The sequence below is a fragment of the Triticum dicoccoides genome, chromosome 3A (assembly GCF_002162155.2).
Source record: "Triticum dicoccoides isolate Atlit2015 ecotype Zavitan chromosome 3A, WEW_v2.0, whole genome shotgun sequence".
In the NCBI taxonomy this organism is placed as follows: domain Eukaryota; kingdom Viridiplantae; phylum Streptophyta; class Magnoliopsida; order Poales; family Poaceae; genus Triticum; species Triticum dicoccoides.
Window position 1 is genome coordinate 13,214,981 of NC_041384.1, and position 16,234 is coordinate 13,231,214.

General features: G+C 44.9%; 2 protein-coding genes across 5 annotated transcripts; both read right to left on the reverse strand.

Moving 5' to 3' along the window:
* Positions 1 to 1,578: 1,578 nt before the first annotated feature.
* Positions 1,579 to 4,620, reverse strand: LOC119266678 (protein GID8 homolog). Its single transcript, XM_037547927.1, has 5 exons — positions 4,318 to 4,620; positions 4,087 to 4,193; positions 3,058 to 3,189; positions 2,740 to 2,896; positions 1,579 to 2,067 (listed from the first exon to the last, which is right to left on the reverse strand). Exons 1-5 carry the CDS (start codon positions 4,478 to 4,480, stop codon positions 1,946 to 1,948), a joined length of 681 nt encoding a protein of 226 aa, XP_037403824.1. The 5' UTR covers positions 4,481 to 4,620; the 3' UTR covers positions 1,579 to 1,945.
* Positions 4,621 to 9,160: 4,540 nt separating this feature from the next.
* Positions 9,161 to 14,523, reverse strand: LOC119266679 (beta-1,2-xylosyltransferase XYXT1-like). 4 transcript variants are annotated; one of them, XM_037547931.1, is made up of 5 exons: positions 14,147 to 14,523; positions 13,995 to 14,060; positions 13,717 to 13,791; positions 13,551 to 13,622; positions 9,161 to 10,521 (listed from the first exon to the last, which is right to left on the reverse strand). In XM_037547931.1, the coding sequence occupies exons 1-5, from the start codon at positions 14,292 to 14,294 to the stop codon at positions 9,335 to 9,337; spliced, it is 1,548 nt and encodes a 515-aa protein (XP_037403828.1). In that variant the 5' UTR covers positions 14,295 to 14,523; the 3' UTR covers positions 9,161 to 9,334. The 4 variants fall into 4 exon arrangements, with proteins under 4 accessions (XP_037403828.1, XP_037403827.1, XP_037403826.1 ...); XM_037547930.1 differs by having other exon boundaries at positions 13,551 to 13,625; XM_037547929.1 differs by having other exon boundaries at positions 13,995 to 14,063.
* Between the last annotated feature and the right edge of the window lie 1,711 nt (positions 14,524 to 16,234).

Here is a 16,234-nt window from a genome sequence, read left to right on the forward strand (position 1 = left end):
TATAGAAAGAAAAAAACCAACTAAAGATAAAACTAAAAGCAAAAGAAAGAATGCATACAAAATAAGGAAATGTGTAATTGGTTTCAAGCCCAATAGGAAAATCAACTTGCCCCAAACCGAGGTAAGCCAAATATCCTGCCTGAGAAAAAAAATCGGCTTGCCCCAAATAGAGGCAAGTCAAAAATCAGCCTAAGAAGCCATGAAATAACAGAGAGAAAAAAATGCAAATCTTGACCAAAAAATCAAGGATCAGAAAATCAACTCACTTGATTTTAAAAATCGGACAACTTATACATAGCTAAAGTCTAGGAGAAAAAAGCATGTCACATGTGCATTGGCGAGACTCTTTTTATTCAAGATGGTCTAGACAACAAATGGGGTGTGCAATCACATTGTGAGCGCCTCCCCGTCCCTACCCCATCATGGCACCTATGGAGCTTTGATTTGGACGAGGAGTAGGTGGTGGAGGGCTCGTGTGGCCTCAAAGACGAGAGATTTGGTCGTCAGACTACCATTCCGGAGAAGAATGAGGTGGTGGAAGAGTCGGGGTATTGGGGATCTCAAGGAAGGAAAATTGTATGGGTGGGAAAAACTGACTTAGGTTTGATCAGTGGGTCCCAGAAGTGAGGTTAGTGAAACTACACTCTAGTTCCATAAATTGGTCTACTCTTGAGCAGCCAGGGAGGACCACAAGTCAGTGCGATCACATAACTAGACAGTGGCCAGGCTCTTTAACCTCCATGGCTAGCAGTCTAGACTTCAGATGGTGGCAGCGAAGTTAAGAACAAATAAAAGTGATTTTACACGATGTCTGTAAATTTTAGGGGAAGTTTTTTGAGAGCTACTGTTTTGTACAAAAAAAAGACAAATATGCATTTTCCAAAATGGGCCGACAGTTTTTTTGTTGGGCCAGATTTTTTTTTTGTACATACAAATCACAAAAGTTTCGAACGAATTTTTCACACATTTGTGCAAAAAACATATACTTCCATGGATTTTTTTGAAACTTTTAAAATGATTTTTGATTATTATTTTTAGAGAAAGGGCTCCATGGAGAATAGCCTCCAAAAATTTGCACTAGTGTTTGGTTGGGTTTTCTCTTGGCTTTTCCAATTTGCCTTATAGGCCAAAAAAGAAGCTCCTATTTAGGGGCTTTAGACTTTGATTTTGCATAGAATCAAAAAGGCTTTCATTTTAAAAGCAGAAAAACAAACCTGCTCCACCCTAGCTTGCCTGGTTTCTTATGGTTTCAGCCGTGCATGTATATTTAGCTGTTATTTCTGTTTCATTTCTTGCAAAATACATATGCACAAAAATGCTCATATTTGCAAGATATGCCAGTAGAACAAAGCATCATGCAAGATACTCCCTCCATCCCAAAATAAGTATCTCAACTTTGTACTAATTCTAGCATAAAATTGTACCAAGGTTGAGACACTTATTTTGGGACAGAGGGGGTATAACAGAACGGATGCATTGTGCAAAGCATAACTCAGCTAGTACAAAATTTGGACAATCATTTGGAGCTTGGTATTCCAACCACCTCATGTGAAAACCTGCTGCGAAATCACTCTGTGATACAGAGTAAATCATAATCATTTGCAAGGAGAAAGAACATGAATCGAACGTCTACATTTTGGCCCAATCATTCTTTTGTGTAACATTAGCACCACACACGGCGGTTCTATGAAAATCAAACGAAACATTTACCACCTACTAGTAAAATGTAACAAAACCATCCTCTGCATCATCATATGAACAACAGGAGAGAGCGAAAAATTCCCATGTCAGCTTTTTGCCAACGCTGATGAAACAAGCAGTGTGTTCAAGTACTGCACCCGCAGGTAATGAACAACTAACAGACCTCAGCTCAGACAGTTTGTACTTGGTGCCTACTGGTGCCTAAGCTCCCGTCCCTAGTAAACACCTCAGCAGCAGCAGCTCATCATATAGCTGGATCTTCTAGGTCGGCAGTGGACAGGTTATTGATTTGTGGATATGCTGCCTTTTCGCTCAGCTGGTTTTGAGCCCAAATCAACATCTTCAACAGGCTAGGGAGTTTTGGATCTGCCAATATAAACGCAAAGATCAAGGATCTTCAATAAAACAAAAACTCTAGCACAAGCATGCTAGCAGTTCGAAAGAGCCCAAAGTCCCAAACACAACGATAGTTTCATTCTGCTTCAAATGTATGAAACGGCAACCGAAAAGCAGCACTGAGATGAAAAGTTTTAAATTTTTGTGTAGTTAATATGAATCTTATATTAAAAAAACTTGAGAAGATTCATCCTGATTTCTTTCAACAGCACATCTCAAAAGATGTTTAACAAGTAGTATCCGTACGCAGTTATTTCACCAATGTGAATCAGTGTTTTCTATATTGACCGCTGGTCACACATGATAAGCTTAAGGGCAAACTGTTTTGAACATGGCAGTACTTGCTTATATGAAGTACTAATGTTAAGTCAGGTGACCTTCATCTAAAAAAAGTCAGGTAACCTTCTGGTATATTTAGTTTAAATACACCATGTTTTTGTGCATAGTTCTAGAATAAGAAATACACTTGACAGTCTGATCCCTTTTTCTACCAAAAGGTAGCTTATTATAAAATAAGAAATATGGTATCATATCATATGACACAGGCATGCAGGTACACTTCAGTGACAATAAATCGTCAAAAAGATAAGCAAATAAAAAGGGTATCACATCATATACATGTGTCTGCAACTTAGTACATACCTTTCTCATGGCTTTGGCTTGTAAGGATGGCGGCGTTAACTTCACTTGCTGTCTTCAAACGTTGAGAAACATCCAATAGTTCCCCGTATGGGCAGTTCTTTACATCTTCAAAAACCAAAAGTGCTACTGTTTTCTCTATTTCCTCGAGAAAGGCTATCTGCAAAATTTCACAGACCAAAAGGTCACAGAATGCTCTTAAATGCAGTGGTATTAACGGGAAAAACTAGCTACCAGGAGGAATTGCGTTGTGATTGATATAGGTTCGAACCCTGACTCTTAACCAAGGTAAGGGGGATAATTTTTTTTACTGAAGATTACATTTTCTTCGCCTCTTGGTGCAAGTTCTTCTTGAGCAAACTCCAAAGCTTCATGTATTTTCCCCACACGAATCAACTCTATCAGCTTTTGTTGCTGCAGATGGAAGTATATTTCAGGATTCGTATCCAGAATCTGCATGTCATAAGTCGAGTCAGGATATGAATTCAAAATTCAACGAACCGCACTGTGAGAAATGCACAAATGAACCCTCGGCTTTCTAGAACTAACAGAAAACTTCACTCGGCAGTATACAAACAATATAAATATATCACCGGCTGAAAAAACAAGCAAATGAAGTTTTCTCAATCAAAAATAGATGCAATTTCTGATATGCATATACCTAAGCTTCACATAGGAAAAGAACAACTTCTAACAGAAAAAAAGCATGGTCCAAAGAAACCACATCTATCACCAGTACTGGATTGACAATTTGGTCCACCGTGAAATGTGAAATTAATTGTTGTTACAATCATTGCTCACCAGCAACACATAATGGAGAACCCAGAATGCCCTTAGCACATACAGGCATACAGCGAAGTACCCAAAAACTGCCAAGATCATCGCCCCTCCTCAATTCTTACTAAAATACTAAGCAACAAATGCAGATTTTATTTAAAGAAAGGGGTTTGCCCCCAGCCCTCACTTTTATTAAGCCGAGGCCAAAACCGGCCACAAACGCAGTTTCCTCAATCAAACAAAGATGCAATTCCTGAACTGCATAAGTTCCACTTAGAAAAGGAACAACTTCTAGCAAAAAGCAAGTACAGTCCAAAGACAAACCACATCGATCATCAGTACTGGATTAACAGTTTGCTCCACTGTGCTATGGGGCATTATTCTCAGATCTGAAATTAATTGTTACTACATCATCAGTTCATCACTCGTCAGTAATCGGTAAACATAATGTCGAACCCCTAATAAGGCCCTTATCACATACAGGCATACAGCAAAGTCCCAGTCTCACTTTTCAGATACTCCAACACCGAAAAATACGAACTGAAATTGCAAGCAAGAGACGCAGAACCGAACTGTGGGGTTGAGATCATTGATCTTCTCGATAGCCTCCTGCACATTCCCCGACTGAACCGCCTTCTTCACCTCCATCCGGTCCGTGATGGTCGCCAGGTCAATCTCCGCTGCAACACGAAAACCGCATCAATCAGGCCTCACTCCGTGCCCAATCCATTAATCTCAATCACACAAGGGGAGAGCAAGAGGGGCTCGATTGCGTGCGAGCGCGCTGGCAATGGCGTACGGTACGTTGGGTGCCGGACTCGACGCGGAAGCGGTCGGCGGCGTCGACGAAGCCCTCGGTGACGAGGAAGTTCATGACGAGGCGGTTCATGTCCTCCTTGCGGATCTTGACGTCGCGCAGCTTCCCCTCCCACTCCTCGCGCGTCACCACCTTCTTCGAGGTCGCCATGGGGCGCGGGGGAGGGGTTGACTGCGCGCGATGAGGGGAAGAGGGGGACGGTGACGGTGGCGGCGCGCGCGATAGGCGGAGGTGTTTGGGGGAGGGGGGCGTCGGCGGTGAGGTACGGCGCGGCGGCGGGGCTAGGGCAGGCGGCGGTGGACTGGGCAGGCGGCCCTGGGCTGGGTTGGGTTGGCAGAGGAAAACGATGGAGGTTACTGGTTTTTTTTATGAGAAGATATTGGGTTGGTAAGTTTCAAATCAAAGATCAAATTTTCAAATTCGAGAACCTCTGGACTGCTTAACATTGTTTTGTACTCCCTCCGTTCCGAATTACTCGTCGCAGAAATGGATGTATCTAGATGTATTTTAGTTCTAGATACATTCATCTATGCAACTAGTAATTTGGAACAAAGAGAGTACACATTTAGGTTATTTGTGTAATGGAATGAAAAGATTTAAAAAACAGAGGGCAAAAAATCCATAGACCGTACATACTTTTTCCGCTATAGGAGCTAGTGACCCAAGGTAATGGGCATGCCCACCTCACCTGCATTGAGCAAGTGATTGTTGGATACATATCGTTATAAGTGGTATATAACCACGTGACCGACATGACATTCTAAAAAGGAAATCCATTAGTGAGAATAAGCTTTGCCCTTAATTGGAATTTCGGGCAATCCATGCCTTAAGACAACGACAAAGCCAACAACGATCAACCGAGCATCAGATAGCCCAGCCCACAAGGACCCCCATATGATAGCAATTACTATAGCGGAAATGCTCTTTAGAGCTTGGGCTCCATGGAGCCCCGGTTTGACTTGATCAAAATTCAAATTTTCACGTTTCAAATTTTTTTGAAAAAAATACACACATACTTAGAGACATAAAGCATATGTGTGTAAATTTTCAGGACGAAACACCTTAAAATGAGTGCTACACAAAAAGAACAAATCTGAGGCTTTTTAGTAGATGCACTATTCATTCTCAAAGTCCATGAATTTATCTTTTTTACACAGATCGCATTTCAGGGTATTTCATCCTCAAATTTTACATACATAACATCCTTGTTTACTCGTATGATTTTTTCAGATTTTTTTAAAACTGAAAAGTGTGAATTTTGATTTTTTTTCAGAAAATCCGGCCTCCATGGAGGCCGAGCTCCAAAACGCCCTACTCTTTACTATAGCTCACTCAAAGTTCGTTGATTGTCTCAAGAAAAAACTCAAAGTTCGATGCACAGACCTCTATTTGACGCATATGTCGCTATATAGCGACCTCGCGCATACTCCTCTTCCCTCCCTCCTCTCCCACACGCGACTAGCAAGTGTATGAATCGACGTGTTCTAGTTTTTTCCACCAGATTTGGGAAGGTTCTAGAACCTGTCCTGAACTGGTTTTTCTCAAAAATAAATCTAGTTTTCCTTTCTTCCATCTTTTCTGTTTTTCCTTTTTCTCTTCTGTTTCACCTTTTTTTTCTTTTTTTTCCTTTTTTCATGTACGTTTTTACTTTCCTTTTTTCTTTTTTCTTTTTTTTCTTTCATGAATATCTTTCAAATTCCTGAACATTTTGGAAATAGTGAACTGTTTTAAATCATGATTTTTTTTGAATTCATGAACTATTTTTGAAATCATGAATGTTTTTTGAAATTATGAACATTTTCCAAATTCTTGAATATTTTTTGCAATCATGTTCATCGTGTATTAAAAATGTTTTGTATAAAAATGTTTATATGATGTATTGAAAATATTCCTTGGGTATCTGAAAAATTGCTCATTGTGTAATGTTCACCAAGTATTTCAAAATGTTTTATCATGTACTCCAAAATCTTCATCATGTATATTTTAAAAAAATAGTTATGCAATGGGTAGTTATGCGTCGCGACATGCCCAGCCTCTGAACATTCATTGTCATTGTCTTTGGTGGGCACATATCCCACCCACCTGCTAGATTCACTTTGTCCTATGGTGGATAGCTGAGAGGTGTGATTTTCGAAAGATCCGTTGCCTAGTTGGTGTTTTAAACACACTTCATTCCGAGGTGGAAACCTTCTGGCCTGTGTCGGTAGGGCTCAACAGATGCGGATTTGTGTCGCTGTCGTATTTGAAGACGTTGTCTTAGTGATGAGGACGGCGGGAAGGCTTATCCGTTTTCTCAAGTTGTTGCTGTTGAAGATGTCGAGGTAGTTTTAGTTGTTTTACATCCATATCTTGCAATGGTTATGTGGTAGCTGTTTTTCGTATGTACTTCATTTTTTGATGACTTTGACATTGTTGCTTTGCATTAACTTAAATAAAAGATGGTTGTGCTTATTATTTGATTGATTTATTTATTTTCTTTTTTTGCCGGGAGTGTATCAATTAATGTAGAGGTAAGGGGTTCCAACCTCCTTACTGGTTGTGTGTTTTAGGTTTACATCTAACGTCTCACCGAGATTGGAATTAGGCGTGATTGAAGCTGGTACGCTGCAAGGCTCGGATCTCCGAGGCAGTTTTTACAAGTTTTTTTACAGCTGGCTACTGAACTTAACCCCCCTCAAAAAAAAAACTTAACCGTGGGTCCCAAGAGGCGAGTAGCCACGACTATTTTGGCATCTCCAACGGCACAAGGACAGAAAAAGAAAAGATGGTCATAATTATCTACGCAAAAGGAAGGTCAAGGGCTCAGCGAGTTATTGCCAGTTAATCCAGCAGCAGCGATGAACATGTGCTTCTTCTGCCACTCGTTGAAATAACAAACATGGACGATGAACTGTCGGCAGATTCTTCTCCCGCTTGTTGCACCGACAAAACGGAGAAGTATGCAGGCGCAAGGCCGCCACACCTTCGCTGGGTATGCTTGATGGTGCTGGCCGTGTACTCGCTGACCATAATGTATAGCACGTGCCAGGATTCCATACAAACGGTATTAAGAAGAAGCAACTGTAGCTGTCAGATTAGTTAAGCTAGCTTAATCAGTACCGTACTACAGTACTAGTTTACGCCTCTGATTAGTTTAGTTATAAGGATGGGCCATTCCCAGGTATGTAGACCCCAGGCAGCAGCTTCTAGTCAAATGTGATTAAGCTAGTTAATCCATGGCCGACAAGGTTTTGTCTGATGCGAGAGCTGGCGATTATGCCTTGCTACTTTTGCTGGATTCCCTTCCTTTCTCGCTTAAAAAGAGGTGGTTTGGTCCTATCTAATCGAATTACAAATTGACAGTTTTTCTGCCAAAATAACCGCAGGAGCCGGGCAGTTAGAAAACTGACGACATTACGACAGATTGCAAACGCATAGTGCTAATCATTAGACATGGTTGCTACTTATACACGCATGGCGCCAAAAAGAATTTTGCACTTATCATCGTTAATACTACATCTGTTCCTAAAAATAAAACGTTAGCAGTTCAATGTCACATTGTCCTAGCTAGTAACATAGCGCACTCCAAGAAAATTTTGCTTATGTGGCAAGTAATTAATAAGAGGTGGTAACGTAGTAATATGTTACTGTAGCATAGCGTTTTTCAAGACAAGATGAGTCTACAAGCTAATAAATGAAGCCATCTAAGATACTACTATTATGTTACTTTGCATTATGAAGGTACTGTAGTAATTTAGGCTAGTGTCATATGCATGACACTAGTCTAAGTTACTCCCCACTATGACCAGCCTAAATGATGTGCATAAATGAGGGGGAAAATGGTCACACATGCAGCAGGCCATTTCTAAATTATACTAGTACTTACTAATGTACAGAACAGCGCACACATGGGAATAATATCAAAGCAAAAAAACCATCGGTTAACCAACAATGCAAAACAAAAAACATACACTCTGTTTTCTATAAACGAAATTGGGCGACGTGTGAAGACCGTACCAAGGATGTGACATGGTAGCTAGCGTCGGTGTTAAGATGGCCATGTTCTCAGAACTCATAACATAGTGTTATACTGTCTACTGAAGTTTTTGGTGTGTCTATTAAGTTTGAAATCCCCGTTGAGTGACTCTTAGTACCAACATTTGTGCAAGTGGTTGTTGTGCTTTTGATTGACTAGACCACCTGATGGGGTTTCACATATGATAGAGTGCTAGCTGTACTCCTTTCTTAGGAACCAAAGCCGCCTAGTGCTTAGAAGGGGGGCCAATATATGCTGGACAATCCGAAAAACAAGAAATAACGCTTGTTTTGATCGAATATTTCCTAATGATCCATCTTTTGTGGTTTTCTGTGTTTGATTTTTAAATCTTGGAGCATATTGCAGAAAAAGCAAAGACAGAAGCGTAACTAAAGCTGGGGTGCTAAGGATCAAGAAGGTGTTGCCCGAAGCCTTCTCGTTCAAGGCCTTTGGGGCATCATAGCTTAAGCTCCCGGAAGATCTGTGTTAGTTTAAATAACAGTTTTCTGATGTGTTTGCTGACTGACTCTGCCTGCATCCAGTAGTGCTTTAGAGTGTCTGCCTTTTCTACTTGCCTGCATCCAGTAGTGCTTTAGAGTGTCTGCTTTTTTCTACTTGTCTAGCAGGTTTGGCTGTTTGGCATGTGCGCCATTCCTTTGTTTTATGATACATTGATACCTCCTTCGTTCCGAAATAGATGACTCAACTTTGTACAAAATTAGTATAAAGTTGAGTTATCTATTTTGGAACGGGGAAGTACTTTGTAGAACATGTCGCGGTTTCTCTAATGAAAATCAACGACGAGGCTCGTTGTCTTCACCAACATGTCGGTAAGTTTCTATTCACTTCGGTAAAATATAAATCGACCAATATAGTACCAACCTTTTCCTATATATGTATTTTCCACCAAAAAAGAAAATGTGAACTCCTTTGCCGCGGATGTACATGTACAAACGGTCTCTGTCGTCACAGGCATGTACAAACCCAAGCTACTGTTGCCGGAGATGGTCGAGCGCGAGCGCGAGCGTCGGCGCGAACCTTTGGACGTCGACGCGCACGTTCTGCTTGCCAAGGTAGTACTCGGCGACCTTGTCCCACCCGCTCCGGTGGACGGAATCCGGATCCTTGATCGCGGGGTGGTCAGGCCCCAGCGTCTCCAGCAGCGTGCTCTCCTCCACGGAGATGCTGTACTCGAGGTACCGGAGCCCCATGTTGGCCGCGGGGTCGCCGAATTCCCTCTGCGCCATCGGCTCCAGCTTGCCGTAGGGCACCACCTGGATCACCACCGCCCCCGGCGGCAGGAACGCCGAGTTGGTCAGCCCGGCGCCGTGCACGCCGAGCAGCACGTCGAACGAGTTCACGGAGAGGGCCAGCTCTTTGACGCGCACGTTAAACCGCGGGTCCGCGATGGTCACCTCGAACCCGGCCTTCTCGGCCGCCTTGACAATCTCCGGCACGTTGACGAGCTTCCGGTAGTGGCCCCGGTCGAGCAGCATCAGCCGCGGCTTCTTCATCTTCTTCCCGTCCACCGGCGGGCTGCTCTTCTTATTAGTCAGGCGGATGGGAGCGGCGCGCGGCAGGGAGTAGGTCTCGCGGAGGAAGGCGGTGAAGTTGAGCATGGAGAGCGGGACGCCGCCGGGGACCAGCTCGGGCACGATGTTGAACTCCTTGTGCATGTTGAGGCCCACGGTGACGTGCCGGAAGCACCGGACCTGATCGTCGTGGTCGAGGTCGAGGACGTCGTACTTTGTCAGCCGCCGCACGACGGCCTCGTACTTGCCGAGCCACCAGGGCTGGATGTTGCCGGCCAGGAGCTGGACCTCGCCGCCGTACCGGCGCGACGCCACGAAGAGCGGCACGAGCGCGTCGCTGAAGTCGTGGAAGTAGTTGCCCAGGTGGCCGCCGAGCGCGAGCACGATGGCCGGGACACGGTGCGTGACCGTGCACGCGGGCGCCGGGGACAGCGCGGACGTCGAGTCGAGCTGCGTCACCGTGACGTTGGGGATGCCAGTCATGTTGAAGCGGGCGTAGGCCTGGATGCTCCACTCCCGGCGCTCTGGTCGGGACGTCGCCGGCACCAGGGTGACGGTGTGGGCCGTGCCGTTGGTCCGGACGTCGCCGAAGACGTCGCAGGTGTAGGAGTAGGGGCTCGCGCTGCACACCACCTTGCCGTTGTCTGCTCAACACAAAAGGCACCGGGGTTTGTCAGTTTCACTGATCATTGAGCATTTTATTGATCAAGTGAAATTAATTGATATGTGCCATGCAAATGAATCAAGTCTTAAACTGCATTTCTGTTCCTTCATCTAATTGATTTGCACGTGCATATTATATCTTGGCTGATGATGTTAACCATCCGGTCTAATTTTGATTCCATGTTGTGCGCGTATCTTAAAATGAGGGCATTAGACAACTCAATACATCGACTTAGCTACACAAGAATCTTTAGGTGATCTATGCACAAATTTATATCCTTTTCATGAAGAAGCAAAAACATACTCCCTCTGTCCAAAAATAAGTTGTGACACTTATTTTAGAACAAAGGGAGTGTATTCCAAAGTTTGTGCTCCGCCTCTCTACTTTGATAAATCAGTAGCCCCAAGCCTAGTAACAACGTTCCTGCAATTGCCTCTTAGGCCTTGTACAATGCTAGACGCTTAGGAAGGTGCTTCGAGAAATAAACCGGCTTTTTCGTAGCACCGGTGCCTATTTTTATAGGAGAGACGTCTAATTAAACGCATGTCCTGTACAAATAAGCACCACTGTTTAAAGAAAGCCTGGTTTATTTTTCAAGCACCTTGCATTGTACAAGGCCTTAGAAAGGAAAACAACAAGAGTTCATTGGTTAAGCTAGCTTAGCCCAGACGTAACCCATTGTTAGCTCCGCAAGGGACGGAGCTGCCTGGACTGGGTCAGCTGACCCCAATGACTTTTATAGATCCTTCACTACATCCTACTACCTCTGTTTTTATAGATGTAAGACGTTTCGATAGTTTAATTTAAACTGCCACAACGTCTCACATTTAGGAGCATAGGATGTACTAAATTAGCACCAAGTGTTGTTTCTTTGTGAAAGCTGAACCTAGTGTAATGTAGATGACGCCATCAGATTTATTTTCTAGCTCCACCCCTACTTAATAGTCAAACCGTGAACTATTTTTTATGTCCAAAAGTCCCTAAAGTAGTAAGATTAGGTTTGGTAGTGCTAGGTCCAATACAAGGAACTTCTTCAGCACAAAAATCCATATGGTCCCTAAAGTGGTCTAGACTCGTTATTTGTCCCGTTGAAAAGTATTTTGACAATGATGTGTGAGTTCATCGCTTAAGCTAGCTCAGCCGAGGGCGTAAACCCGTTGCTAGCTCCACCCCTACTTGAAATAGTCAAACCGTGAACTTATTTTTATGTCGAGAAGTCTCTAAACTCTAAAGTGGTAAGATTTGGTTGGTATTGTTAGGTCCAATTCAAGAAACACCTTCATCACAAAAATCCATATGGTCCCTAAAGTAAAGTGGTCTGGACATGGTCATTTGTCCTGTTGAAAAGTATTTTGACAACGATGTGGGACGGCTTCATGCAAAAATAGGAACAAAAACATGAAACATGAAAAAGGGGAAATAGCTAGGAACAAAAATGCGAAAGAAGGAAAAAGATTGACATGTCAAAGTTTCATGTATTTCTTGAAACTCAACTAATTTGTAGAAAGGGGTAATTGTACTCCTACTGTTTGTTTTAAGGAAGGAACTTACGGGATGACATGGAGGCCCGCCATCAAAATGGGGAGGGTGGGGTGGTTTGGAAATCAAGGGGTGTTATTGGGGATAAAGACATATACATCTGTATATTTATTCTGTAAGTCGAGCATTATTATTGTAGAAAATAGGGGCCGTACAAAAAATGTGCTACTATCTTTTTTGGACAAATAGAAAACATTCACACATGAAAAAACTATCCCCCATTTTTATTGTTTATCGTCACAAAAAAACAGATCTGGCACAGGAATGGACTAAATTCAGACAATTTTGACACTTGAGGGGGGGGGGGTGTTAAATAGCCTAATTTCATGTATAAAATTGATACAAATACTCGTACTACTAGTGACCAGCAGATACATACTGTGCGTCCAGCATTATTACTCGTACTACTAGTGACCAGCATTATTACTCGTACTACTAGTGACCAGCAGATACGTAATGTTACTAATGATTTTCTGGAGGAGTTGGTTTGTCCGGAACGAGCTAGTTCATGCTAAGCCTGCCCCGCCTATGGAAGTCTCTCTAAGATTTCTGCAAAGCTATTTGGTGTCCTTGGTTGGTATCAAGCAGAATCCACAGGCTAACCCAGCCAAAGGCAAAACTTATATCGAATGGAAAGATACAGTTAGAAGGGGGAAAAGCGTTGGTGATCAGGACGAACGGAGTTGGACTACGCCCGAGCCGGGGTGGTGCAAATTGAATACTGATGGATCTTTTGTTGCATCAGAACAAGCGGGTGCGGGCATGATCTTACGTGATCATCGCGGGGCTATCAACTTCTCGTCATGCAGGGTGTTGTTTTCGTGCAGGGACTCCCTTGAGGCGGAGTTGTGCGCGTGTATGGAAGGCTTGTCCCTTGCCTTGCAGTGAAGCGAGTTGCCGATCGTGGTGGAGATGGACTCTATCGAAGCGATCTCTCTCATATCAAGCTTGGATGCGGATCGCTCAGCTTACTCTTCTATTGTTAGAGAGATTAAGCACTTAATGAGTTTAAGGAAGACTTGTATTTCTCATATAGTTAGATCTCAAAATAAAGCTAGTGATTGCTTAGCAAAGTTTGCTAGAACCCAAGGCAGGACCTTGACTTGGTTAGGAGCTGGTCCAGATGAAGTAGTGGAAATAGCATCTTATGATTGTAAAGACGTTGTGATTGAGTAATGCAATGCTATTTCTCCCGCAAAAAAAAAAAGATGCGTACTGTGCGTCCCAAAGCTAATCGGATCGAATCAGCACAATTATAGCAGCATTAGTGAGCAGGCAGTAGGTACACAGAGTACGTCCGAAAGCTACTACACGAATCGAACCAAACCATTATCCTTGTACTATATATTTTCTTCTAGCAGAGCAGGAACAAAATGCGACATCTCATCACACTAATTGTGCTGCTAGTTTAGTTTTTTTTTTGAGGGAACTGCTGCTAGTTTAGTTAGGGGGAAGGAATATTGGACATACCAAACGGCTTGGCCGCACCGTCGTCGTCTGTCTTCCCCACGCCGCGCGCGCGGCCCTCTGCTTTCGGCGGCCCTGCTTTTGGTAAAAACACAGCCCCCTTTCGCTCACTCATTCCGTCCATACCATGCCACCGACAGCAACAAGGAAGATATTTATTTTTACTTACCCGTTTGCTGCTGCTGCTCGTGAGCTGGTCTGGCCTCCGCCTTGCCCTCTCCTTCTCGACCCCCTTGCGTAAATCCTAGTCAATTTAGCCATGATTCCATCAGTCAGAGAGGCACGCCTCACTGTTCCCAAAGACGGGAACAAGTTGACTTAATTGTGTGGGTTCTTTCTTTCCACCACGCCGGCATTAATCTCCATGGAACGAATGAACTAACAGCAGTAGTGCTTGAAATTGGACGGCTGAGAATTACAGGGCAGGGGGTGGCGATGGGTGCTCACCTGCTTCGCCGGCGCCGGGGGACTTGACGGCCTGATGCTTCCTGTGCGGCGGCGTCGTGGGGACAGCTGCTGCAGATGAACAGTCAAGAACCGATAGAAGGAACCAATTGGGACAGTGAGCGATGTAGTAGCGGAGGGAGAAGAGCACGCACCGACGGGGGAGGTGACGGCGAACTGCTGGGAGACGACGAGGTAGGTGAGGAGCACGAGGAGGAAGCCGGCGACGAAGCACAGGTTGAGGTGCCTCTGCGCCCTCCCCCCCGCCGCCGGCGCCGCCTGCTTCGCGTCGACGCTGACCATCTCCGCCTCCGCCTCCTCCTCTGTCTACGGGTTGGATCCTTCCTTCCTTCCGGCGGTGCGCCGCACGGGTTTCTTGCTCCCTTGAGTGGCCGACTGGCGTGGCTGCTGGTTCACATGGGGTAGCTAGCTGGGGACGGGACGGGACACAAGGAGGCTACAAGCGAGGCGAGGTGGCGTTGCATGGAGTCAGATGCAGATGCAGTGTGGCAGTGGAGACTTCTTTGGCTTCGATTGGGGTTCCAAAGCCTCCGCGTCCGCTCGTTTTATCGGTGGTCCCTTTTGCACTTACGCCCCTAGCAGTACACTAGAGTGCACATAGCACCCAACCCCCTAGCAGTACACTAGAGTGCACATAGCACCCAACCCCCTAGCAGTACACTAGAGTGCACATAGCACCCAACCCAACCGAGCGGCTTGATGCAGAGCAGCAATTAACTCCCCAATCATTCATCTCACTCTCGAGTCTCAACCATCCCGACCGTGACTCCACCGACGAAACGTGTCTGTCTTTCTTTTATTTAGTACCATATATATATATATATATATATATATATATATATATATATATATATACGAAAAAATTATACTGGCGACCAGCGAGTCGATCACAAGTGCAAAAAGGAACAGTGACAAACGCGCTTTGTAGCACAAATTAGGAAGCTCACCTCAGGAGGGACCTCATGAACAGAAATGAGAATCCGTACATGGTCCGTAATGGTCTAGGCGAGATTTGGCCAACCGGCGAGGGGATATGCGCGAAAACATGTGTTCCTGTCTGTCAGTCAGCCTGTACTTGCTCCCATGTCTCATGATTAGCACTCCACTAATGCGTTTCCTATCCTATCAACTCTCCAACGCTAACCCAATGTGGGCCCAGATACCGCCAAACCTCCGTGTTTCTTTCTTTGGAACCGGCTTTCTCTCCGCATTATAAATAAAACCACACCGTCAAACGGTACATGGTGTTGAGAAAATCAAAGACTGATCGTATGTGGCTTGGTCGGAGGCTCTGACTTTAGATGTTAGGCTTGGTGCGATGTCTGTTTGGTATTAGGCTCGGACCATCGGCATTCCTTCATCGGGTAGATAGCAGTAGCGATAGCTGTTGCTAAGATAGTGCCTTCAGACTATCTGATGTACTACTTTGTAAGGTCTTTGTGGATAATTAATAAAATGGCTGCATGCATCGCTCAGATGCAGAGGCCGGGGGTAATCCTCCTTTTCTAAAAAAAAATCATAAAGACCGATCGAAAGAAAACCCAACATAACACGCCAGACACGCAATCAGGACTATGCTACTAGACGCCTCCAGCAAGCAGCCGAGACGAAGCACAAGAGAGGCCGGACCACCACAGGACGCAACCAAGGTTGGCAAATGAAGCTCCAAATCATCACGAATACACCGTGGCGACCCAGATAAACCCACACTCAACGGCGATGCCGTTGTCACCGTGACGCCCCAAGTGGACAAAGGTAATCTCACCTTGAGCGTCGGCAAAGGGTGGGGAGAGATGATCTCACCGTTGCCACCTCGAATCCGGCCTTTTCCGCCACCTTCACGATCTCAGGCACGTTCACGAACTTCCGGTAGTGGCCATAGTGGAGCAGCGTCAGACGCGGTTTCCTCTTCTGCTGGTCCTCCGGCGGGCTCGGGGTAGGGTGTAGGCCTCGCGGAGGAAGGCGGTGAAGTCGACCATTGAGGGAGGGGCGTTGGGGACCAGCTCCGGCACGATGTCAAACTCCTTGTGCATGCGAAGCCCGACGGTGACACTCCAGAAGCACCGGATCTGATCGTCATGGTCGAGGTCCATGACGTCGTACTTGGACAGCCGCCACACGATGGCCTCGTACTTGCCAGGCCACCACAGTTGAATGTTGCTGGCCAGGAGCTGGACCTCGCCGCCGTACCGCCGCGACGCCACGAGCAACGGCACCAGCGC